The following is a 27,973-nucleotide window of genomic DNA, read 5'->3' as shown; positions in this document are numbered from 1 at the left end:
TAAAACAGAGTTTACTCATTTTAAAAATATTAATGCACGAGTGCATCTTTCTTTTCTTGTCATGCAGAACAATAATAACTTTTCAGGAGAGAAAATGAAAGGCTATTTGACACAATATCACAAAATCTATAATTTATGATTTCAATTTTAATTCCCTGTTACAAGCAATTTTGTAAGCATTTCAATAATTTTATTACATATTTACGATTCTATGTTCACTCAAAACTATTGGCTGTTAAGATTAAAAGCGGGGGCACGCTGTTTGGTATATTGACATTGATTACTATTGTCTTAAATTGATGAACAGGACTTGATACTTTTTTTAAATCATCGAATAGTTCTCCGACTGCTTTATTAAATATTTAAAACTGATGATATATTGGTTATATATCAATAAAAACATTTTGAGAACGTTTGAATCTTATGCAACTTTTGGGTTCATAGACATATCCTAAAACTGGCTGCTAGCGTATTGGCTGCTAGCGAGTGGCTGCTCGCTTGAGTCTGTTCAGGACATATTAGTAAACCACACATAGTACCTTAAACTTATTCCTTATTTCCGTTAGAAACTTTTTAAAATTGGTTCACTTTGGTAACAAGAAAGAACTGGAATTTTTTTGTACCATTTTTAAAATTGCCATTGTTACTACATATAACTAATGTTTGAATTACAGACAACAGTTCCTATATCCTCAATGTGTGTTCTTCGATTTGTGCTATTAAAATACGGGTTCTAAAGACATATTTTGCCAAAAATTAGACTTTTTCATATATTGTTTCAGATAAAGGAGAGGGTTGAATATCGGTCAGTTACACATTGTTTCTGAATTTATCTCAAATTCATCAATTTCCTGCTCGCGAAATTTTGAAAAGAAGTAAGTTAACATGATTGTTTTGTTCGAAAAGTGTCGAAAGATGCGATAAAGGAGCAAAAGAGTAATATGAAAAAAATCGTAATAGTTAACCCAAGCACGTCTGGAGCATCGGTATAGACAAAAGACAGTCACAAAAGAAAAAACAAAGAAAAAGTATGCTTGCTATGTGGTATGGGTTTTGCTTTTTGTCGAAGGCCGTACGGTGTCATAGAGTAGTTAAAACTGTTACAATATTTGGTCGCTGGTGGAAAGTTGTCTCGTTGACATCCATATACCACATCTTATTTTTATAATAAAGTACATATTCAGTCAACATTCAATTAACCAGTCAATACACTAAATCAATATCATATAATTATTCCTTGGCAACTTATTTTTTTTTTATTAAACAACATAATCAGATAATTATGTGTCGGTACGAAATTGTTACGAACATAGTATTGAATACTTTTGAAAAGTACTGATGAGCTTTTAGCTCATTAAACAGCACGTTGTGGCTTTATTATATATATATATATATATTACGCGTCAAGTTTTAGGACCACGTGTCGCAATTTATGGAAATTAAGTTATTTTAGGCTATAGTTTTCAATAAGATCTGATTCCAAGCTATCAATCGAGTATTTAGGTCGACGACGAACAGTTGATTTAACCAGACCAGTGACAAGAGTAAAATAAAAATGGCAATCACTTTAAAACTTTTTAAATTTTGCTTAATCTTTTTGCTAAATTTCGAATTGACTTTCACGGCAAAAGTTCTTAATGTGACAGGCGGTTTTTACGAAAGGAATAAAGTAATGGAATCATTTGTGGTGAAGGCAAGTGATCTGACCGGGCCGAAAGGATGCGTCCGAGAATGCATGATGTATACGGATTGTAACGCAGTCAATTTTGACATGACCAGATCTTACTGTGAACTATTAGATGTTGCCCTCAGTGATGATGAAACAATAAACAACAGCAGTGAGGTGTATTTCACTAATGTCTCTGACTGGACAAAGGTAAGTTAAGTTAAATCAATGGGACAGCAACCCAACAATAAAATCACTTCATTTAGAGGTCAATTCAAAATTATCAAATGTCAATACCACGTGTTAATCTTAAAAAAATTACGCGGGATTCATAACAAAAATGTAAATATTTCGTTTTATTGATTGTGTCGTTTGGTTAACAGCCCATTTACTATCTTCTTTTATAAGCAGATATAGAAACTATTTCACATCAACATCCAATTTATAAATTTAACTAAAGTTAAAAAAAAAGTTTAGTTTTGACATCTTCTCAAAAGAATTTGTAATTCAGAGGATTCCGTCGTCGTTAACTTTTACAAAAATCTACTCCTCTGAAACAACTCGGCCAAATTTAACCAAACTTGGCCACTATCATCACTGGGGTATATAGTTTACGGTGACCCGGCCAACCAACCAAAATGGCCGCCATGGCTAAAAATAGAACATAGGGGTAAAATGCAGTTTTGGGCTTATATCTCTGAAACCAAGGCATTAAAGCAAATCTGACATGGAGCAAAATTGTTGAACAGGTCAAGATCTATCTGTCCTGAAATTTTCAGATGAATCGGACAACCTGTTGTTGAGTTGCTGCCCCAGAATTGGCAATTTTATGGAAATATTGCCGTTTTTGTTGTTATCTTGAATATTATTATAGATAGAGGTAAACTGTAAACAGCAATAATGTTCAGCGAAGTAAGATCTACAAATAAGTCAACATGACCAAAATGGTCAATTGATCTTTTAAGGAGTTATTGTACTTTATAGTAAATTTTTCGTAAATTTTGTTTATCTTGTAAAAAAAATCTTCTCCTCTGAAACTACTTAAACAAATTTAACCAAACTGGTGCACAATCATCATTAGGGTATGTAGTTTAAAAAATGTTTCCGATGACCCTGCCTGTGAACCAAGATGGCCGACATGGCTAAAAATAGTACCTAGGTTAAAATGCAGTATTTGGCTAAAATCTTAGAATCCAAAGCATTTAAAGCAAATCTGACGAAAATAAATTTGTTCGTGAGGTCAAAGTCTATCTGCCCTGAAATTTTCAGACCAATCAGGCAACCTGTTCTTGGGTTGCTGCCCCGGAATTGGTATTATTCAGAAAATTTTTCAACTTTTGGTTATTATCTTTAATATTATTATAAATAAAGACAAACTGTTAACAGCAATAATGTAGAACATGATCAAAACGGTCAATTAACCCCTTTAGAAGTTATCGCCCTTTATTGTCAACTTTAAACAATTTTCATCAATTTCGTTAATTTTGTAAATTTTTATTCGTTAATGATATGCACAAAGACCAAGGTGATCGACACAGGCTCTTAAGAGCGTCTAGTTTATTGTCTATTATACTCTTATCTTTATTTTCAATTGCCAATACTTCTATATTATTATTTTTTTATTTTATTTTCTTGATTCTTTATGTTTTACCAGATCATTTCTCCATTATTATCTATCTATTCTGTAACTCCTATTCAGACCGTCACATATTATTTTACAGTTTATTTCAAACTTTTGTGGAGTATTAACATGATTAAAGACCAATATGTTATATAATAACATAATTATGTGACGAACATAACAATTAATACTATTTACAAGTAACGATAACAACAACAAAAACGTTAAAGCAACCATATGTTTTAAACTATAGCGTTTGTACCCAAGTTGAAAATTTATGCATGCTTTATTAGTTTTACACTCCAAATGAATCTTTGTTTATATTTAAACATTCAATTAAACAGGAAACGGAAGCGTTTTCAAAGCCACTCTTATAAAATAATCTTTTTGAAGATTTTCCTTTTGTAATTGCATGCTATTTTGTTATTTAAAACTGAAATTTAAAAAGATCGGAATTGATTCACACTTCTAAACGATTTAATAGACAATTTTCTTCAATGTAAACAACAAAATAGGCACTAAATACAGGAAGTGATAGAAAAGATATTGAAAATAAAACTTTAGTATCTCTGACTGGACAAAGGTAAGTTAAGTCAAATGAACAGCAACCCAACAATAAAATCACGTCATTTGGAGACAAATTCAGAAATTTTTCAAATGTCCATACCACATGTTAACCTTGTAAAATAACGCGGGATTCATAAAAATTGTAAATATTTCGTTTGATTGTATGTGTCGTTAGGTTACCAGCACATTTGCTTTATTCAAATCTTTTTTTTATCAGGAGAAATGAAAAAAGATTGAAATTTTTTCTATTTCTCCTTTTAATCTTTTATGTTTCTCCTGATAAAAAGAAGATTTCAATATGATAGCGAATGTGCTCTTTTCTAATTCTTATGATAAAAAGAAGATTTAAATATAGAAAATATGTGGGCAACCTCACTTTACAATTAATTTCAAAATTTCAAAATAAAATAATAAAAATCAAAAGTTCCGTTTTAGAATCTTCCGAAAAGATTTTGATCTAGAGATTAAAGACAATCATAGAAATTAATTAATCTGATCCCGTTATTATATATCATTGTTGAATACATTAAAGGTCATTTTGGAAATTATAAATTTCATATTTTGATCTTATGTATTGATGACGATGATGACGATTTTTCGGGATTTTTAATATGCTAGTTTTAAAGGGCCGCAGTCGACAGGCTGAGACACACAGAACTCTAACTACAGTCGACTAGTTTCTGCTTTTACCCAATGCCACATAGAATGTTGTGGAGAAGCTGTATCATTTCTAAATTTCTAAAAAAAAAATGACTAACAATTAATCTGATTGCGGATTCATTTGTAAGTAATAAATAATTTAAAGATCATTTTGGTATTGATTATGATAGTTTTACTTCCAGGAATGACAACAATATTCTTTAAACTAAAGGAACAGCATGTATCAGAAAAAAAATTGTAGTTCGTCCTTTTATTTATAAACCAAGTTGTAACCCATCAATCTAATAAGTCGATCTTTAATCATTCAATAGAAGAATAAGGAGTCGTGGTATGATTGCAAATGAGTTTTAAAACTATCCACCAAAGTTCGAATGAAGTGGATGAAAGCAATTATAGGCAAACATACTGCATTTATAAAGAGAGAAAAAATATACCGTATGGTCGACTATAAAATGCCCATACACAAAAAAATTTAAATATGTAGTTAAAAAGAGAAAATTGACGGCCTTATTTATAACAAAACAGTTTACGAAAAGCAAATATCACAGACAATAACCAACGACAACGACTGATATATACAGGCTCCAAACTTGGGACAGGCACATAAACAATGATGCGGGAAAAACTTAATTGTAAGCGATCAACCCTCTCCTAATCTTGAACAGTGGTGTCACATTACAACATAAGAACAAACTATCAAAATCAGTTTAAAAAGGTTTAACAGATCAAGAAATAGATACAAATAGAAATGCATCTAACAAAGACAAAAAGTTAACGTGATGCCTTTTTAATGGATTTTTTTTTAATACCGTGAAATTTATGTACTATAATCTGATCATGTATATTCGACAGGATGAAGATGCTTGCTGGCCAAACAATTGTCCACCCAAAACTAGATGCATTGTTGGCTATGGGAACCTTAAAATCTGTATACCGTTTGGTGAGTGTTATTACGAGATTTATTTTATTTTTTTAAATCTTTATGGATCACCTTTGCAATTATTGTATAATATATATAAACTATACGTAAAACACATGAGTTACGATGATGTTACATAGTTTTACAAACAGCAAAGACACTTTTGAGAAGTTCAAAAAGAATAAAGCAAGCCATTGCTAGAAAACAACTCTACCAACAGATAATGGAAAAACCCACAACAAAACTTTTCTACAGACTGACTAATAGAAACCGAAAATCCTGAAATAACTTGTTTAAAAAATGAAAGTGAAAAGGAATGCTGTCAATCAAACCAAAGACAATATTTGCTAAAAACTATAAAGACTTAAGTATGCAAAAAAAAACCAACACATTCTGAATATGACAACTCCTATTCTTAACTCTGTAAAACACGTCAAAACCTGATTTTAAAAATGTATAAAGAAAATCTAGTAACATCTGACCTATTTTAAAATCGTAAACTTTCTAATTTTACTCCATAGATTTTTCTTTTCTTTTTATACCCGTGGTGTCGACTGTTTTTCGTCAATCTAAGTTATATTTCCCCTCCCTTTTGATATAGCGCCCACTAAAAGTTACAGGCAATTTCTAAATGTGGGCATTTTGTAAAATGACTAAATTTTCAGGCAATTTATAAAATGTCTAAACTTGACAGTCATTATATAAAATGACTAAAAATACCTTGTCATTTTGTAAAATGACTGAAATTTTTGAGCAAAATTCAACAAATTGTCCGTTCAGTTTAAGGCAATTTGTTGAAGAAAGATATCATTGACAAATGTGGACAAAAACACAATACATTACAAAGAAAATAAGTAATCGGTTCCGTATAATTAATGTATTTTCCAAAATCCAACTGGGAAGGTTTGAATGTCATATGATATGTTCTTTTAAGTGAAAATACGTACGTACTCACTTTGTAATTCAGATACCAGTAGTGAATTTATGACTATTTTGCCAAAATAGCAGAAAGACAATTTTTTTCTGTCAATAGAACAAAATTTACCATAGAATTTTTATAAGTTCTAGATTCAAACCAGTAAAGCGAAACATATGTAGACCAAGATTGTTTTTAATTGACTAATTGCTGTTTGTTTGCTTCAGTCTCAAAAGTAAAATCACAAAAATACTGAACTCCGAGGAAAATTCAAAACGGAAAGTCCCTAATCAAATGGCAAAAACAAATGATGAAACACATCAAACGAATGGACAAGAACTGTCATAATCCTGAATTGGTAAAGACATTTTCAAATGTAGAAAATGGTAGATTGAACCTGGCATGACAGTGCTTTGACAGGATTAGCTGCTCATCGGCAGATATGCTTCGGTCTGTGAAAAGCTATACAAAAAGATGCAAGTCAAACTAATCATGATATTATGTACTTTGATTTTTGGAACCTATGAAAAAGTAGATATTCATGTGTGACGTGTGTGGTTATTGCGAAACACAATAATGTCGAAAGTTAAGTGTTTGTCAATAAAAGTGATGAAACAGCAAAATGTATCATTATTCAGGTTTGAACTTTGGTTGAAGTGCTAAAACCAAACAATGTTTTTAAAAATAATGAGTACAAATATTGTGTAACAGTTCTGTCATCCAAACATTTTTAGAAATGATATATAATTGTAGAGTTTTTTGGAATAATTAAGTAAAACTTATTCTTGATTATTTAAACATTTCTATTTTGATTCAATAATTTTCATAAATGAAACTACTCCTATGTGCAAAGGTTTCAATTTTTTTGTTTTTTTAACATTTCATTCTTTAAAAAAATTTCAAGCATTTTGTAAAATGCCTTTCAATTTTTTTATTCATTTTGTAAAATGCCTAGAAAAATTAGTCATTATGTAGAATGACTGAATCTTGCAGGCATTTTAGAAAATGCCTAAATTTAGAAAATGCCTGTAACATATACATTAATAGCGATTGTTCATTTTTTTTTATCAGTTGCAACACAACTAATATTTATATTTGATGTTAATTAAACCGATCTATATTGATTATAATTCTTGCGTTTTTTCACTTTTTGTTTTGTCTAGTTTACTTATTTTCTCTTTGAAACAGTCCCGCTTTCATTCTCTATTATATTATTGTCACAATAGTTTTGTATATCCCAATAAATAAATTTGGTGTATTTACTGTCTTCTGATTGGTTAAAATTATTAGTTTTATTTTCAATGTTGTCAATTTTGATGGCGACACGCCCACTCTGATGTTGTGTATTCATACGCCAACATGTGTGTACGTTGTTATTGTTAATATAAATAATATAAAAAGTTCTTAAAGCCTTATTTTTGATAGAAATTTATTTATAACGAATGGCAATAATTTATTTTGTTTTTATTGAACCATAAAACTAATTTTTGACTCTTCACATTTTACATAATCCGCTTCGCGGATTATTCAATGTGAAGAGTCAAAAATTAGTTTTATGGTTCAATAAATTCAAAATAGATAATAGCCATTCATTAATTAAAACACCGTTATGCGTCTTTACGATGGAAGAATATCAATTCGCACGTGATAGTTGAGTAAATGATATTTATTTCCGGGAAATGTCTCTAAATCGAAAATGCCCATTCAAAAGGTGTTACAATTAAAATATTTCGTATAATATATCCTTTTACTTCTAAAATTCACATTACGCAAATTAAAGTACAATTCTTTTTCGGTATAGAAACACCATGTGACAATAATCTGTGTAAGAATGATGCCATGTGTATCAACTCTGTGAAAGACTATAGCTGTCGCTGTCTACCTGGATGCTATGGACAATACTGCGAACGTAAGTTTTTAATACACTTTTAATAAGATAAAACAAAGACAGCAACTAAGCTACAGTCTCGAAAAGACTCGAAAGTCAGCTGAGACATCAAGTACTACACCCTTTTCATATATTTTGTTTATCAAAAATATATACCTTGTCATATATAAATTAACAAAAAAACAGACCAATAGATATATTTTGATATTTTTAGCTCACCGTCGTCCGTCGTCCGTCGTCGTCGTCCTGCGTTAACTTTTACAAAAATCTTCCCTCTGAAACTACTGGGCCAAATTTAACCAAACTTGGCCACAATCATCATTGGGGTATCTAGTTTAAAAAATGTGTCCGGTGACCCGGCCAACCAACCAAGATGGCCGCCATGGCTAAAAATAGAACATAGGGGTAAAATACAGTTTTTGGCTTCTAACTCAAAAACCAAAGCATTTAGAGCAAATCTGACATGGGGGTAATATTGTTCATCAGGTCAAGATCTATCTGCCCTGAAATTTTCAGATGAATCGGACATTTTGTTGTTGGGTTGCTGCCCCTGAAATGGTAATTTTAAGGAAATTTTGCTGTTTTGGGTTATTATCTTGAATATTATTATAGATAGAGATAAACTGTAAACGGCAATAATGTTCAGCAAAGTAAGATCTACAAATAAGTCAACATGACCAAAATGGTCAGTTGACCGCTTTAGGAGTTATTGCCCTTTATAGTCAATTTTTAACCATTTTTCGTAAATCTTAGTAATCTTTTAGAAAAATCTTCTCCTCTGAAACTACTGGACCAAATTTAACCAAACTTGGCCATAATCATCATTGGGGTATCTAGTTAAAAAAAAATGTGTCCGGTAACTCGGCCAACAAACCAAGATGGCCACCATGGCTAAAAATAGAACATGGGGGTAAAATGCAGTTTTTGGCTTATAACTCAAAAACCATAGCATTAAGAGCAAATCTGACAGGAAGTAAAATTGTTGATCAGGTCACGATTTATCTATCTGCCCTGGAATTTTCAGATGAATCGGATAATCGGTTGTTAGGTTGCTGCCCCTGAATTGGTAATTTTGAGGAAATTTTTGTCATGAATCCATCTGTGTCCATTGTTTAATATTCACATAGACCAAGGTGAGCGACAAAGGCTCTTTAGAGCCTCTAGTTCATCTTCTGGTACATTAGTGTATAAAAAAAAATTGAGGTCCAGCTCATTGTCACGTTCTTGTTTAGAAGCAACGCAGTCGCAATAATCACACCTTGCTTTTCCAATAAATTCGTAATACGTGTTAAACACTTTCCTCTGTTTGCCCCTTTTATATCTTTAATTATGAAGAAATTTCAATTTCAAAAAAATATTTTAAGTCAGATAAATGTAGTAAAACTCCAGAGAGTATCACTTTTACTGAGTTTACATTAATTAAAAACTGATAAAAAGTTACATTTGCCGTTCTCTCTTGAAGGACATTGGCACTATCAGATGGAATTTCTTTAAATAATTGTTATCCTGTTTCATGTATACAAACCTTTGAACGTTAATTAGGTGCAAATGTCAAAATGATCGAATTTATTGTATCTATAACTTACCTCAGTGGAAATAGTGACCTATTCCAGCGGCTAATCCCTACCACTCATTACATAGGAAGTGCCCCCCACCACGAGGCTACGAACTACTTGCTCGGGGAAAACGATTGATGCGGGTTTAAATGTGTTTAAATGAACTTCGGACAGCGGGTTAGATAATCTTTCAAGAAAAAGATAAAAATAATCAGTTGGAAAGGACTAAAAAAACACCAAAACAAAAAGTTTGATTTCGCAAGAGAGCGATAAATTATAATCAGCGGTAGACCGATATGAAAGGACAAAAGTTAAAACTTAAAACCTCTTACTTAAGTGTCAACTATTTTTGCATATATGGTCTAATAAGCTTCTTAAATAAAGGCGGAAGATACCAAAGGGGTGGCCAAATTCATACGTAAAAAACTAACTGATAATGACATAAAAAGACAAACTTAAAAGACGAACATCAGTCTACAAACACAACATAGAAAACTAACGACTAAGTGAACCTCATTTAAAACCGGGTTGATTTCAGGTGCTCCGGAAGGGCAAGTAAATTATGTTCTACATCTTAATGCAATCCATCATACTAATAAAAAGAAACTGTGTTACATGAATACATAAAAAGCAAATCTGACACTGACTTTATATAAACAGAAACAATTAACTGCTTTAAACGGTTAGAATATGAAGATAAAATGAAAAATGAAGGATACATATTCAAGAGTATCCTGTTAATTTTCCTACTCTAAAAAGAAGATGTTGTATGAAAGCAATGTCCTATGAGACAACACTTCGGAAAAGACAAAGTGACACAATAATTAACAACCATTACAACTATAGTTTACCATACGGCCTTCAACAATGAGCAAAACCCATACCGCATAGTTAGCTTTAAGAGACACAAGTATGACAAACGTAAGGCACACTAACAGTTTTATTAATATACAAAAACAAAAAATGAACGAAAATCAAATATGTTACACAGCAACAAACGACAACCACTGAATTACAAGATTACATGTAGTGTCCCTATATCTAAGAATATATCTGAATTCTAATTCTGATATATAGAATCAACAATTGGCATTGCAGGTGTTACATAAAATAACAGATTTCTAAAAACAAAATGATTTCTGTTTTACGGAAATAGTAGATGTAAACATTGGATGTCTCATGGCAGACATGTTTTCTTTTTCTTCATTTCAGTAACTCCATGTTCGTCTGGTCCCTGTATGAATGATGGAACATGTACTTTCTCTGGACCAGTTTATACTTGTACATGTAAACCTGGATATTACGGGAATATTTGCCAGTGTAAGTTTGATTATTATTAACGATTTTAACGACAAACTCTTTATATGATATGTTATAGTCTAATCAAAGTTTTTTTTTTTTGTATTACAACATTCAAAGACTACTATTACAACGTTCTTATGTTACGAAATGAAGAAAAGAGAAGAGAAAAAGAAACGAAAAAGGGAAGTCAAGAAAAAAGAAGGAAACAAAGAAAGAAAAAGTTAAATTGTTTCGTTTTAATGGTCATTTTAAAAAATTTCACGTTTGCAAAACTTTGAATTTTTAGAAAAAAAAGCTAAGGATTTTCTTATCCCAGGAGTAGATTACCTAAGGCTTTTTAACTGTTTTGATATCAGCGTTACTGATGAGTCTTATGTAGATGAAACACGCGTCTGGTGTATTAAATTATAGTCCTGGTATCTTTTATAACGATTTTATGCCAACACAATTTACCCTTTTCTATTACGTATGGGCGTTCTAGATAATACCATACCCTACTCAGCATACCCTCCGCTACCTTACCATACGAACTGAAGACCTTTCAAAAATGATCAAAAGACCAACGACTGTTACAGTCACAACATAGAACTCTAAAGACTGAGCTACAAGAACCTAACCAGAAATCGGGAGTAATCTACGGTGCACCCGAGAAAATAAGGATTCTGCATCATTTTGACACATAGTATAATAAAATCTAGTATACACGACTGAGCATGACTGTTTTAAAAAGCGAAGTAAAACTAACTTAAACAAACGTATTACTTCTCTAAAAAGTAAAAATCTTTAGATATAGGATAAAGATGGTTGATTCATTTATGCGAGTACCGCTTTAATGTCCAAATGCATAGATTTGTTTCCACCAATATGGAATTAACAGTTGCTGGTTTTTGAAATACAATGAGAAAACTTAAAACTACATGGGTCTACCTCTTTGTCTTTTAGTTACGCCATGTCACGTTGGTCCATGTTAGAACAATGGAACATGTAGTGTTTTGACTCACCTTATTCTTGCGCATGTTCATTTTTTTTTCAGTTTCGCCATGTCACGTGGGTCCATGTCAGAACAATGGAACATGTAGTGAATCTGGGTCAACTTATTCTTGCGCATGTCCACTCGGATATTACGGAACGGACTGCGAGTGTAAGTTCAATTTTCATTAAAAAATTCACTTACTTCTAACGATAAAATAACTTGTTATGTAGTATGTAAAAAGTAAAATTAAAAAGTATAAAAATTACAACATCAAAAGACTGATGTTACAACACTTACAAGTTACCCAATACTATGAATCGAAGCAGAAAAGGATATATCTAGCTTTTGCAACAAAAGTCGCTGGCTCGACAAAAAAACAATGTGCAAATATATTTTTTTATGATTTTATGCCCAAAACTGTTAATCGAAAAGTTGAAAAAAAATTCACAACAGATTGGCAAGAAAAAGAAAATACCCCTTATCACTATTTAGATTTTATGGTACTTTTTTCTGTGTATATTTAAGGTATAATGTTAAAGATTAAAACTTTAAAATCTGCTGTTGCAATTACTTCAAGGTTAGGGTCAAGTTTATGATATATATAGACTGAACTATTCTTTTTTAAGACAGACAGATATATACCCTAAACTTACTGACCTATAAACATGTCAGCCAGAGTTTGAGCTTGTTTTGCTATATCTATAAAAACAAGATTGACGAAAAAATGTAATTTATTCAAAATCATAAAATGCAAAAAATAAAAATTTGCAAATAAAACATTTGACATAAAAGTTCATAATTAATATGCAATTATAATACATAATTAATACGAAATTACATCAACTAAAATCATATCAATTGAATAAATGACAAATAATAGCAAAGGTGGGGAGAAAAATCTGCCACAAATACACTCTTACATTGAGAGTGGATCCCCTCCCCCCTCATTTAAATTCCACGCAATGTTTTATAATCACGAGTTATCAAGACGAAAGTTAATGATAAAAGGAAGTGCACACATGGCACGTAAACTTGTGCTGACCCCGCAAGATCATTGACCAATAAGAAGTAAGGAATCCACTCACATGATTTTCTACACGTGAAATAGTGTTATACAATTTAGACAATTAATCAAATAGCAATGTTATACAAATCTGACCCACTGGTCACTTCAGAGACATTGTTAAATTTACAATATAAAGTTCTAATTCTTTTTATCAGTTAAAGCTATAAAACTATAAAGTTAATCTTCCCTGCTGTCTTAAATTATTTTATTCCGCTTCTTATTTAGCAAATAAAATTGGGTTTTCAGTAAATGATGATAACAGACATGTATGCTTCTTTTTTTCGCCAGTAATTGATGATTAAAGACATATGTACTTCTTTTTTCCCAGTATTTGATGATCAGTTACACCATGTCACGTGGGTCCATGTCAAAACAATGGAACGTGTAGTGTCTCTGGGTCAATTTATTTGTATGCATGTACATGTATATGCTCTGACTGTTTTGAAAAGCGATATAAAACTAACTTAAACAAACGTATTACTTCTCTAGAAAAACCTCCTGCTTTCTGCATAATCTATCTCAGTTACTTTAGTCACTGTTTTGACTCACCTAATCTTGTGCATGTTCATTTTTTTTCTTTCAGTTTCGCCATGTCACGTGGGTCCATGTCAGAACAATGGAACATGTAGTGTATCTGGGTCAACTTATTCTTGTGCATGTCCACTCGGATATTACGGAACGGACTGCGAGTGTAAGTTCAATTTTCATTAAAAAATTCACTTACTTCTAACGATAAAATAAATTGTTATGTAGTATGTAAATAGTCAAATCAAATAGTATAAAAATTACAACATCAAAAGACTGATGTTACAACACTCACAAGTTACCCCTTGATTATGAATATGAAGAAAAAACATAGAAAAGAGAAAAAATTGTAAGAGTTACACGGAACCCAGTGTTTTGCCTACTGTTAGTCGCAAGCTCTACAAAAAAGCTTCGGTCCAAGTTTGGTACAAATCCAGAATAGTTCAAGAAAGTTATTTTAATTTCATAAAAATAACCACAGAATGAATATTTATTGACGAAGCCGACGCCGTAGATGACGACGGGATGTAGGATATCAGTCGCCTTCCCGACAAAAGTCGCTGTCTCAACAAAAACAGAATGTCCAAATATATTTTTTTATGATTTTATGCAAGAAACTATTAATCAAAAAGTCGGCAATAAATTCACAACGGGAGAGCTTAAAAAAGGAAAATACGCCTTTCGCTATTTTGCCAATCCAGAAAAGATATGAAATAACACAACTATTTCAATACGTCACCAACCAGTTGTACCTATTTAGAGTCTGTTTAATCAATGAACTTGGCATAACACTTTTAATTGATAATAACAGACATATATACTTCTATTTTCAGATGTTTATGATCAGTTACGCCAAGTCACTTGGGTTCATGTCAAAACAATGGAATGTGTAGTGTCTCTGGGTCACCTTATTTGTGTGCATGTTCATTTACCTCTTTTTTCAATGACGCCATGTCACGTAGGTCTATGTCAGAACAATGGACCACGAAACGTCCCTTGGTCTACTTATTCTTGTGCATGTACATTTATTTCATTTTTCTTTCAGTTTCGCCATGTCACGTGGGTCCATGTCAGAACGATGGAACATGTAGTGTATCTGGGTCAACTTATTCTTGCGCATGTACACCTGGATATTACGGAACAGACTGCGAGTGTAAGTTCAATTTTTATAAAAAAAAATTCACTTAATTCTAACGATAAAATTAATTGTTATGTAGTATGTAAATAGTCATATCAAATAGTATAAAAATTACAACATCAAAAGACTGATGATACAACACTCACAAGTTACCCCTTGATTATGAATATATGAAGAAAAAACATAGAAAAGAGAAAAAATTGTAAGGGTTACACGGAACCCAGTGTTTCGCCTACTGTTAGTCGCAAGCTCTACAAAAAAGCTTCGGTCCAAGTTTGGTACAAATCCAGAATAGTTCAAGAAAGTTACTTTAATTTCATAAAAATGACCACAGAATGAATATTTATTGACGAAGCCGACGCCGTAGATGACGACGGGATGTAGGATATCAGTCGCTTTTCCGACAAAAGTTGCTGGCTCAACAAAAACAGAATGTCCAAATATATTTTTTTATGATTTTATACAAGAAACTATTAATCAAAAAGTCGGCAATAAATTCACAACGGGAGAGCTTAAAAAAGGAAAATACGCCTTTCGCTATTTTGCCAATCCAGAAAAGATATGAAATAACACAACTATTTCAATACGTCACCAACCAGTTGTACCTATTTAGAGTCTGTTTAATCAATGAACTTGGCATAACACTTTTAAGTGATGATAACAGACATATATACTTCTATTTTCAGATGTTTATGATCAGTTACGCCAAGTCACTTGGGTTCATGTCAAAACAATGGAATGTGTAGTGTCTCTGGGTCAACTTATTTGTGTGCATGTTTATTTACCTCTTTTTTCAATTACGCCATGTCACGTAGGTCTATGTCAGAACAATGGACCATGAAGCGTCCCTGGGTCTACTTATTCTTGTGCATGTACATTTATTTCATTTTTCTTTTAGTTTCGCCATGTCACGTGGGTCCATGTCAGAACGATGGAACATGTAGTGTATCTGGGTCAACTTATTCTTGCGCATGTACACCTGGATATTACGGAACGGACTGCGAGTGTAAGTTCAATTTTCATTAAAAAATTCACTTAATTCTAACGATAAAATAAATGTTAGTAGTATGTAAATAGTCATATCAAATAGTATAAAAATTACAACATCAAAAGACTGATGATACAACACTCACAAGTTACCCCTTGATTATGAATATATGAAGAAAAAACATAGAAAAGAGAAAAAATTGTAAGGGTTACACGGAACCCAGTGTTTCGCCTACTGTTAGTCGCAAGCTCTACAAAAAAGCTTCGGTCCAAGTTTGGTACAAATCCAGAATAGTTCAAGAAAGTTACTTTAATTTCATAAAAATAACCACAGAATGAATATTTATTGACGAAGCCGACGCCGTAGATGACGACGGGATGTAGGATATCAGTCGCTTTTCCGACAAAAGTCGCTGGCTCAACAAAAACAGAATGTCCAAATATATTTTTTTATGATTTTATGCAAGAAACTATTAATCAAAAAGTCGGCAATAAATTCACAACGGGAGAGCTTAAAAAAAGGAAAATACGCCTTTCGCTATTTTGCCAATCCAGAAAAGATATGAAATAACACAACTATTTCAATACGTCACCGACCAGTTGTACCTATTTAGAGTCTGTTTAATCAATGAACTTGGCATAACACTTTTAATTGATGATAACAGACATATATACTTCTATTTTCAGATGTTTATGATCAGTTACGCCAAGTCACTTGGGTTCATGTCAAAACAATGGAATGTGTAGTGTCTCTGGGTCAACTTATTTGTGTGCATGTTTATTTACCTCTTTTTTCAATTACGCCATGTCACGTAGGTCTATGTCAGAACAATGGACCATGAAGCGTCCCTGGGTCTACTTATTCTTGTGCATGTACATTTATTTCATTTTTCTTTTAGTTTCGCCATGTCACGTGGGTCCATGTCAGAACGATGGAACATGTAGTGTATCTGGGTCAACTTATTCTTGCGCATGTACACCTGGATATTACGGAACGGACTGCGAGTGTAAGTTCAATTTTCATTAAAAAATTCACTTAATTCTAACGATAAAATAAATGTTAGTAGTATGTAAATAGTCATATCAAATAGTATAAAAATTACAACATCAAAAGACTGATGATACAACACTCACAAGTTACCCCTTGATTATGAATATGAAGAAAAAACATAGAAAAGAGAAAAAAAATTGGGGGTTACACGGAACCCAGTGTTTCGCCTACTGTTAGTCGCAAGCTCTACAAAAAAAGCTTCGGTCCAAGTTTGGTACAAATCCAGAATAGTTCAAGAAAGTTATTTTAATTTCATAAAAATAACAACAGAATGAATATTTATTGACGAAGCCGATGCCGTAGATGACGACGGGATGTAGGATATCAGTCGCTTTTCCGACAAAAGTCGCTGGCTCAACAAAAACAGAATGTCCAAATATATTTTTTTATGATTTTATGCAAGAAACTATTAATCAAAAAGTCGACAATAAATTCACAACGGGAGAGCTTAAAAAAGGAAAATACGCCTTTCGCTATTTTGCCAATCCAGAAAAGATATGAAATAACACAACTATTTCAATACGTCACCAACCAGTTGTACCTATTTAGAGTCTGTTTAATCAATGAACTTGGCATAACACTTTTAATTGATGATAACAGACATATATACTTCTATTTTCAGAAGTTTATGATCAGTTACGCCTAGTCACTTGGGTCCATGTCAAAACAATGGAATGTGCAGTGTCTCTGGGTCAACTTATTTGTGTGCATGTTCATTTACCTCTTTTTTTCAATTACGCCATGTCATGTAGGTCTATGTCAGAACAATTGACCATGAAGCGTCCTGGGTCTACTTATTCTTGTGCATGTACATTTATTTCATTTTTCTTTCAGTTTCGCCATGTCACGTGGGTCCATGTCAGAACGATGGAACATGTAGTGTATCTGGGTCAACTTATTCTTGCGCATGTGCACCTGGATATTACGGAACGGACTGCGAGTGTAAGTTCAATTTTCATTAAAAAATTCACTTAATTCTAACGATAAAATAAATTGTTATGTAGTAGGTAAATAGTCAAATCAAATAGTATAAAAATTACAACATCAAAAGACTGATGTTACAACACTCACAAGTTACCCCTTGGTAATGACTATGAAGAAAAAACATAGAAAAGAGAAAAAAATGTAAGGGTTACACGGAACCCAGTGTTTCCCCTACTATTAGTCGCAAGCTCTACAAAAAAGCTTCGGTCCAAGTTTGGTACAAATCCAGAATAGTTCAAGAAAGTTATTTTAATTTCATAAAAATAACCACAGAATGAATATTTATTGACAAAGCCGACGCCGTAGATGACGACGGGATGTAGGATATCAGTCGCTTTTCCGACAAAAGTCGCTGGCTCAACAGAAACAGAATTTCCAAATATATTTCTTTATGATTTTATGCAAGAAACTATTAATCAAAAAGTCGGCAATAAATTCATAACGGGAGAGCTTTAAAAAGGAAAATACGCCTTTCGCTATTTTGCCAATCCAGAAAAGATATGAAATAACACAACTATTTCAATACGTCACCAACCAGTTGTACCTATTTAGAGTCTGTTTAATCAATGAACTTGGCATAACACTTTTAATTGATGATAACAGACATATATACTTCTATTTTCAGAAGTTTATGATCAGTTACGCCAAGTCACTTGGGTCCATGTCAAAACAATGGAATGTGTAGTGTCTCTGGGTCAACTAATTTGTGTGCATGTTCATTTACCTCTTTTTTTCAATTACGCCATGTCACGTAGGTCTATGTCAGAACAATGTACCATGAAGCGTCCCTGGGTCTACTTATTCTTGTGCATGTACATTTATTTTATTTTTCTTTCAGTTTCGCCATTTCACGTGGGTCCATGTCAAAACAATGGAATGTCTAGTGTCTCTGGGTCACCTTATTTGTGTGCATGTTTATTTACCTCTTTTTTCAATTACGCCATGTCACGTAGGTCTATGTCAGAACAATGGACCTTGAAGCGTTATTTGGTCTACTTATTCTTGTGCATGTACATTTATTTCATTTTTCTTTCAGTTTCGCCATGTCACGTGGGTCCATGTCAGAACGATGGAACATGTAGTGTATCTGGGTCAACTTATTATTGCGCATGTACACCTGGATATTACGGAACGGACTGCGAGTGTAAGTGCAATTTTCATTAAAAAATTCACTTAATTCTAACGATAAAATAAATTGTTATGTAGTATGTAAATAGTCAAATCAAATAGTATAAAAATTACAACATCAAAAGACTGATGTTACAACACTCACAAGTTACCCCTTGATTATGCGAATATGAAGAAAAAACATAGAAAAGAGAAAAATTTGTAAGGGTTACACGGAACCCAGTGTTTCGCCTACTGTTAGTCGCAAGCTCTACAAAAAAGCTTCGGTCCAAGTTTGGTACAAATCCAGAATAGTTCAAGAAAGTTATTTTAATTTCATAAAAATAACCACAGAATGAATATTTATTGACGAAGCCGACGCCGTAGATGACGATGGGATGTAGGATATCAGTCGCTTTTCCGACAAAAGCCGCTGGCTCAACAAAAACAGAATGTCCAATTATATGTTTTTATGATTTTATGCAAGAAACTATTAATCAAAAAGTCGGCAATAAATTTACAACGGGAGAGCTTAAAAAAAGGAAAATACGCCTTTCGCTATTTTGCCAATCCAGAAAAGATATGAAATAACGCAACTATTTCAATACGTCACCAACCAGTTGTACCTATTTAAAGTCTGTTTAATCAATGAACTTGGCATAACACTTTTAGTTGATGATAACAGACATATATACTTCTATTTTCAGAAGTTTATGATCAGTTACGCCAAGTCACTTGGGTCCATGTCAAAACAATGGAATGTGTAGTGTCTCTGGGTCAACTTATTTGTTTGCATGTTCATTTACCTCTTTTTTCAATTACGCCATGTCACGTAGGTCTATGTCAGAACAATGGAGAATGAAGCGTCCCTGGGTCTACTTATTCTTGTGCATGTACATTTATTTCATTTTTCTTTCAGTTTCGCCTTGTCACGTGGGTCCATGTCAGAACGATGGAACATGTATTGTATCTGGGTCAACTTATTCTTGCGCATGTACACCTGGATATTACGGAACAGACTGCGAGTGTAAGTTCAATTTTCATTAAAAAAAGTCACTTAATTCTAACGATAAAATAAATTGTTATGTAGTATGTAAATAGTCAAATCAAATAGTATAAAAATTACAACATCAAAAGACTGATGTTACAACACTCACAAGTTACCCCTTGGTTATGAATATGAAGAAAAAACATAGAAAAGAGAGAAAAAATGTAAGGGTTACACGGAACCCAGTGTTTCGCCTACTGTTAGTCGCAAGCTCTACAAAAAAGCTTCGGTCCAAGTTTGGTACAAATCCAAAATAGTTCAAGAAAGTTATTTTAATTTCATAAAAATAACCACAGAATGAATATTTATTGACGAAGCCGACGCCGTAGATGACGACGGGATGTAGGATATCAGTCGCTTTTCCGACAAAAGTCGCTGGCTCAACAAAAACAGAATGTCCAAATATATTTTTTTATGATTTTATGCAAGAAACTATTAATCAAAAAGTCGGCAATAAATTCACAACGGGAGAGCTTAAAAAAAGGAAAATACGCCTTTCGCTATTTTGCCAATCCAGAAAAGATATGAAATAACACAACTATTTCAATACGTCACCAACCAGTTGTACCTATTTATAGTCTGTTTAATCAATGAACTTGGCATAACACTTTTAATTGATGATAACAGACATATATACTTCTATTTTCAGAAGTTTATGATCAGTTACGCCAAGTCACTTGGGTCCATGTCAAAACAATGGAATGTGTAGTGTCTCTGGGTCAACTTATTAGTGTGCATGTTCATTTACCTCTTTTTATCAATTACGCCATGTCACGTAGGTCTATGTCAGAACAATGGACCATGAAGCGTCCCTGGGTCTACTTATTCTTGTGCATGTACATTTATTCCATTTTTATTTCAGTTTCGCCATGTCACGTGGGTCCATGTCAGAACGATGGAACATGTAGTGTATCTGGGTCAACTTATTCTTGCGCGTGTACACCTGGATATTACGGAACGGACTGCGAGTGTAAGTTCAATTTTCATTAAAAAATTCATTCAATTCTAACGATTAAATAAATTGTTATGTAATATATAAATAGTCAAATCAAATAGTATAAAAATTACAACATCAAAAGACTGATGTTACAACACTCACAAGTTACCCCTTAATTACGAATATGAAGAAAAAACATAGAAAAGAGAAAAAAATGTAAGGGTTACATGGAACCCTGTGTTTCGCCTACTATTAGTCGCAAGCTCTACAAAAAAGCTTCGGTCCAAGTTTGGTACAAATCCAGAATAGTTCAAGAAAGTTATTTTAATTTCATAAAAATAACCACAGAATGAATATTTATTGACGAAGCCGACGCCGTAGATGACGACGGGATGTAGGATATCAGTCGCTTTTCCGACAAAAGTTGCTGGCTCAACAAAAAACAGAATGTCCAAATATATTTTTTTTGATTTTATGCACAAAGCTATTAATCAAAAAGTCGGCAATTAATTCACAACGGGAGAGCTTAAAAAAGGAAAATACGCCTTTCGCTATTTTGCCAATCCAGAAAAGATATGAAATAACACAACTATTTCAATACGTCAACAACCAGTTGTACCTATTTAGAGTCTGTTTAATCAATGAACTTGGCATAACACTTTTAATTGATGATAACAGACATATATACTTCTATTTTCAGAAGTTTATGATCAGTTACGCCAAGTCACTTGGGTCCATGTCAAAACAATGGAATGTGTAGTGTCTCTGGGTCAACTTATTTGTGTGCATGTTCATTTACCTCGTTTTTCAATTACGCCATGTCACGTAGGTCTATGTCAGAACAACGGACCATGAAGTGTCCCTGGGTCTACTTATTCTTGTGCATGTACATTTATTCCATTTTTCTTTCAGTTTCGCCATGTCACGTGGGTCCATGTCAGAACGATGGAACATGTAGTGTATCTGGGTCAACTTATTCTTGCGCATGTACACCCGGATATTACGGAACGGACTGCGAGTGTAAGTTCAATTTTCATTAACAAATTCACTTAATTCTAACGATAAAATAAATTGTTATGTAGTATGTAAATAGTCAAATCAAATAGTATAAAAATTACAACATCAAAAGACTGATGTTACAACACTCACAAGTTACCCCGTGATTATGAATATGAAGAATAAACATAGAAAAGAGAAAAAATTGTAAGGGTTACACGGAACCCAGTGTTTCGCCTACTGTTAGTCGCAAGCTCTACAAAAAAGCTTCGGTCCAAGTTTGGTACAAATCCAGAACAGTTCAAGAAAGTTATTTTAATTTCATAAAAATAACCACAGAATGAATATTTATTGACGACGCCGACGCCGTAGATGACGACGGGATGTATGATATCAGTCGCTTTTCCGACAAAAGTCGCTGGCTCAACAAAAACTGAATGTCCAAATATATTTTTTTATGATTTTATGCAAGAAACTATTAATCAAAAAGTCGGCAATAAATTCACAACGGGAGAGCTTAAAAAGGGAAAATACGCCTTTCGCTATTTTGCCAATTCAGAAAAGATATGAAATAACACAACTATTTCAATACGTCACCAACCAGTTGTACCTATTTAGAGTCTGTTTAATCAATGAACTTGGCATAACACTTTTAATTGATGATAACAGACATGTATACTTCTATTTTCAGAAGTTTATGATCAGTTACGCCAAGTCACTTGGGTCCATGTCAAAACAATGGAATGTGTAGTGTCTCTGGGTCAACTTATTTGTGTGCATGTTCATTTACTTCTTTTTTCAATTACGCCATGTCACGTAGGTGTATGTCAGAACAATGGACCATGAAGCGTCCCTGGGTCTACTTATTCTTGTACATGTACATTTATTTCATTTTTCTTTCAGTTTCGCCATGTCACTTGGGTCCATGTCAGAACGATGGAACATGTAGTGTATCTGGGTCAACTTATTCTTGCGCATGTACACTCGGATATTACGGAACGGACTGTGAGTGTAAGTTCAATTTTCATTAAAAAATTCACTTAATTCTAACGATAAAATAAATTGTTATGTAGTATGTAAATAGTCAAATCAAATAGTATAAAAATTACAACATCAAAAGACTGATGTTACAACACTCACAAGTTACCCCTTGATTATTAATATGAAGAAAAAACATAGAAAAGAGAAACAATTGTAAGGGTTACACGGAACCCAGTGTTTCGCCTACTGTTAGTCGCAAGCTCTACAAAAAGCTTCGATCCAAGTTTGGTACTAATCCAGAATAGTTCAAGAAAGTTATTTTAATTTCATAAAAATAACCACAGAATGAATATTTATTGACGAAGCCGACGCCGTATATGACGAAGGGACGTAGGATATCAGTCGCTTTTCCTACAAAAGTCGCTGGCTCAACAAAAACAGAATGTCCAAATATATTTTTTTATGATTTTATGCAAGAAACTATTAATCAAAAAGTCGGCAATAAATTCACAACGGGAGAGCTTATAAAAGGAAAATACGCCTTTCGCTATTTTGCCAATCCAGAAAAGATATGAAATAACACAACTATTTCAATACGTCACCAACCAGTTGTACCTATTTAGAGTCTGTTTAATCAATAAACTTGGCATAACACTTTTAATTGATGATAACAGACATATATACTTCTATTTTCAGAAGTTTATGATCAGTTACGCCAAGTATCTTGGGTCCATGTCAAAACAATGGAACGTGTAGTGTCTCTGGGTCAACTTATTTGTGTGCATGTTCATTTACCTTTTTTTTCAATTACGCCATGTCACGTAGGTCTATGTCAGAACAATGGACCATGAAGCGTCCCTGGGTCTACTTATTCTTGTGCATGTATATTTATTTCATTTTTCTTTCAGTTTCGCCATGTCACGTGGGTCCATGTCAGAACGATGGAACATGTAGTGTATCTGGGTCAACTTATTCTTGCGCATGTACACTCGGATATTACGGAACGGACTGCGAATGTAAGTTCAATTTTCATTAAAAAATTCACTTAATTCTAACGATAAAATAAATTGTTATGTAGTATTTAAATAGTCAAATCAAATAGTATAAAAATTACAACATCAAAAGATTGATGTTACAACACTCACAAGTTACGCCTTGATTATGAATATGAAGAAAAAACATAGAAAAGAGAAAAAATTGTAAGGGTTACACGGAACCCAGTGTTTCGCCTACTGTTAGTCGCAAGCTATACAAATAAGCTTCGGTACAAGTTTGGTACAAATCCAGAATAGTTCAAGAAAGTTATTTTAATTTCATAAAAATAACCACAGAATGAATATTTATTGACGAAGCCGACGCCGTAGATGACGACGGGATGTAGGATATCAGTCGCTTTTCCGACAAAAGTCGCTGGCTCAACAAAAACAGAATGTCCAAATATATTTTTTTATGATTTTATGCAAGAAACTATTAATCAAAAAGTCGGCAATAAATTCACAACGGGGGAGCTTAAAAAAGGAAAATACGCCTTTCGCTATTTTGCCAATCCAGAAAAGATATGAAATAACACAACTATTTCGATACGTCACAAAGTAGTTGTACATATTTAGAGTCTGTGTTATCAATGTATTGGGCATAACACTTTTCTAAGAGATGTTTTTTAAACCATCGTTAAAATAAGCATTGTGATAACTTTAACTTGTGCCTCGAACAAACTAACATTTTAAAATGTGTTTTTCTCCAAAAAAAAATCCAAACCTCAGCTTATTACTGATGTTTTTGTAACACTTGACACAAACTGCAATTAGCCAAAGTAATATTCCCCTTGAATGGTCTAAAAAGTGATTACGTGTATTGCTATTATAATTTCAATGTGAGGCTTTCTAAAAAGTTTTGATCTATTTAAAAAAAAATCAATTCTAAATGTTTTATTTTCTTTAATTGTCTTTTGTTTCAGCGAAAGCATGTAAACAAAACACCTGTCAGAATGGTGGTACGTGTAATCCGACTGGCGGATCAAATTATGAATGTTCATGTCCATTAGGATGGTATGGGTCAACTTGTAGTGAGTAAATTTTACGAATGTGTAAATCATATTTTTTGATGTTCAGAAAAAGATTTGATTAATTCTTGATTAATTTCCGATGAAGGACGATTTTGAAAACACAAAATATACTGGCTTTTATGACACATTTGTTAGAAAAATCAAGAATTGGATATCCTTCTATTAGTGGTTCTGTTACCACGTCGGGTGAGGAAAACGTTATAACGTCTAACAGATTTTATCTTAAGGATTCAAATTAAAATGATTTTCATTTTTTTTTCAGATGATAGACCTGAACAAATTAAATTGCTTTTCAGTTTGTTTTGTATGTTTAAATTTCATGTAAATGTAAAAAAAATTCAAATTTACCTTTTTAGATACTGCATTCATAAATTTTTAGATATTTTTGATAATAAATGATATATTAATAAATAATATTTTGATGATTTGCCTCAGAACACGCATGCGATGCGTTAATCTAAAATGCTTACATAAAATATCTCATCTCACAATCGAAAAAAGTTACTCTTCTTTTTATTTTCTTCCACATTATAAGCCCTACCTTTTATCCGTCTGTTGACTGTCTGTCACCGTTCCGGATATCAGATACCATTGAGCTCAAACATTTTACCGGGGTAGTGGTTAAGGGGGCAAATATGTCCGGTCGAAAAACATTCATAATTAATTCAAAAGGCAAACAAGGTCGATATAAAGTGTTATTTACATTGCCATTTGGACACACAGAGCATACTAAATACGGCAGATGTAAGAGTTGTTTGAAGCTAACTACATTTCCGATTAGGTTTAGGTGTCAGACTACTTCCTCCAAGTTAGAACGTATGTAAAAGTATCCCTTTCCTGACATAACATAGTGCTTTTAATGTCATTGTTTACTCAAACTAACCAACAAATTTGCAAAAATTAAACTTTTGGTGAAACAGAAAAATATTTAGATCATTTTAAGCAAAAGAGTTTGCATTAAAAATTCAGGATTAATGCGCCCAATAGTACTAAATAAAGATTTCCCGTAGACCATGGACTTCATATACAGGAGTGTGCTCCTAACGTAGAAACTGCTCTAATACAGTTATGAGGAGGACAGATAAAAATGACACTCCGTAAATTTTATGGACACCATCACGAATTGCTTTATCCATACTATGTATCTTTGTCCAAACTAACTTTAGACATTTTTACCACGTGTTAGATTGTGGTTTGTCATTACGTCGTCTGATATTTTATTACCGAACGTGAATTATTCCCGAATGTGACTGTTTTGCTGAGTGTGAATTCGTATTGTTCTAAGTCGTGGCACGGTACTTTTCAATCTCAAATTAGTTTGTTGCGTTTTGATGTTGTGTTTGTTGTTATCATCGGATTTGCCAAATGTCTCAACGTTTGTAGTTGTAAATTGTATTTTTTTCTGTTGTATTATTGTGTTGTGTTGGGGATAATTACTCATCCAGTTAATTTGGTAGATTTAATTTTGGATCAACGAAATATACACTATATATTTGATTTGCAGTTTGATCAGAAGAAACACCCACAAAGCTAGATAATACAATTAATTATCTAATTTCTACTACAGTTAAATATTAATTAGTATTATAATTTTCACTGTTATTAATCTAAGCTAGATAAGTCATACAAATCTAATCTTGAATTTCATCCAAATTCTTTCTTTATTTTGGGAACACGTTTTAGAAATTTAAATGTGACGTCACTTTGAGCGTTGCATTGACTATGGCTAACAGGGCTGTGATTCTTTATTCGATTTTATTCTATAGCTAGTCACCACTTCAGTTTAATCATGTACATTTTTGTATATCTATCATATAGTCATTTTACAAAATTTACTGTTTGCAAAAGTATGTATTATTCTTGATAATAATGATGTTTTTGTCCCAGGTGGATAACCCTGGCCTTACAACTTTTTGGAACTTTTGGTTCACGGCGGTCTTCAACTTTGTAGTTGTTATGGCTTTCAAACCCTTTACATCTGAGCATAGTTTTTGTGTGGACGTAGCGTGCGTCTGGCGTATAAAATATTTTTTAACCTGTTACCTTTTGAAGGCTATTATTCGTTTATTTCTCTGTCCTTTATTCTTTCCTATTTATCTGTTTATTTATTGTAACCCTGTCGTGTAATGTCGCCATTTACAGCCCAGTAGCCATTACTCTGTTAGTGACCTGAAAATACTGATTTTTTGTGTTATTAAATTTGTTGTTTCAAAATATTACAAATTATTATAAATTAAGGAATATATCTCCCTCAGGCAAAGCTCTGATTCCTTTCACGGATTTGGCTATACTTTTTGGAACTTTTAGATTATAGCTCTTCATCTTTTATATGATAAGATTTGGATTTTCATATTTTGGCCACGAGCATCACTGAAGAGACATATATTGTCGAAATGCGCATCTGGTGCATAAAATTGGTACCGCTAATTTTATTACTACCACTGGGTCGATGCCTCTGCTGGTGGACTGTTAGTCCCTGAGGGTATCACTAGCCCAGTAGCCAGTACTCTGTTACTGACATGAAAATGTTAATAAATTTGCTGTTACAAAATATTACAAATTATTATAAATTAAGGAATGTATCTCCCTCAGGCAAATTTAAAGCTTTGATTCCTTTCACGGATTTGGCTATACTTTTTGGAACTTTTGGATTATAGCTCTTAATCTTTTATATGATAAGGTTTGGATTTTCATATTTTGGCCACGAGCATCTGGTGCATAAAAATTAGTACCGTTAATGTTATTAATGTTATAAATAACACTGCCATTAAAGGGGGAGGTTTGGCATACCACAAAACCAGGTGCAACCCATCAATTTTCATAAAATGCCCTGTACCAAGTCTGGAAAATGGCCATTGTTACATTTTAGTTCGTTTTTGTGTGTGTTACGTTTCGGTGTTGTGTCTCTGTTGTGTCATAGTTCTCTTATATTTGATACGTTTCCTTCAATTTTAGTTTGTAACCCGGATTTGTTTTTTCTCTATCGATTAATGAATTTTGATCAGCGGTATACTACTGTT

The 27,973-nt window shown here is 32.9% G+C and overlaps 2 protein-coding genes across 2 annotated transcripts in view; one reads left to right on the top strand and one right to left on the bottom strand.

The window, feature by feature from the left end:
• Nucleotides 1-27,973, bottom strand: part of LOC139498343 (trafficking protein particle complex subunit 9-like) — a 302,312-nt gene that overhangs the window by 20,142 nt on the left and 254,197 nt on the right. The gene's annotated exons all lie outside the window — the stretch shown is intronic.
• On the top strand, nucleotides 11,243-20,964 carry LOC139497584 (adhesive plaque matrix protein 2-like). The gene is made up of 10 exons (XM_071285816.1): nucleotides 11,243-11,315; nucleotides 12,129-12,236; nucleotides 13,718-13,825; nucleotides 14,705-14,812; nucleotides 15,696-15,803; nucleotides 16,684-16,791; nucleotides 17,670-17,777; nucleotides 18,856-18,963; nucleotides 19,846-19,953; nucleotides 20,837-20,964. The coding sequence occupies exons 1-10, from the start codon at nucleotides 11,243-11,245 to the stop codon at nucleotides 20,962-20,964; spliced, it is 1,065 nt and encodes a 354-aa protein (XP_071141917.1).

The sequence above is a fragment of the Mytilus edulis genome, chromosome 12, assembly GCF_963676685.1.
Source record: "Mytilus edulis chromosome 12, xbMytEdul2.2, whole genome shotgun sequence".
In the NCBI taxonomy this organism is placed as follows: domain Eukaryota; kingdom Metazoa; phylum Mollusca; class Bivalvia; order Mytilida; family Mytilidae; genus Mytilus; species Mytilus edulis.
The sequence above is the reverse complement of the archived record's forward strand: the minus strand, read 5'-3'. Positions and strand labels throughout refer to the sequence as shown.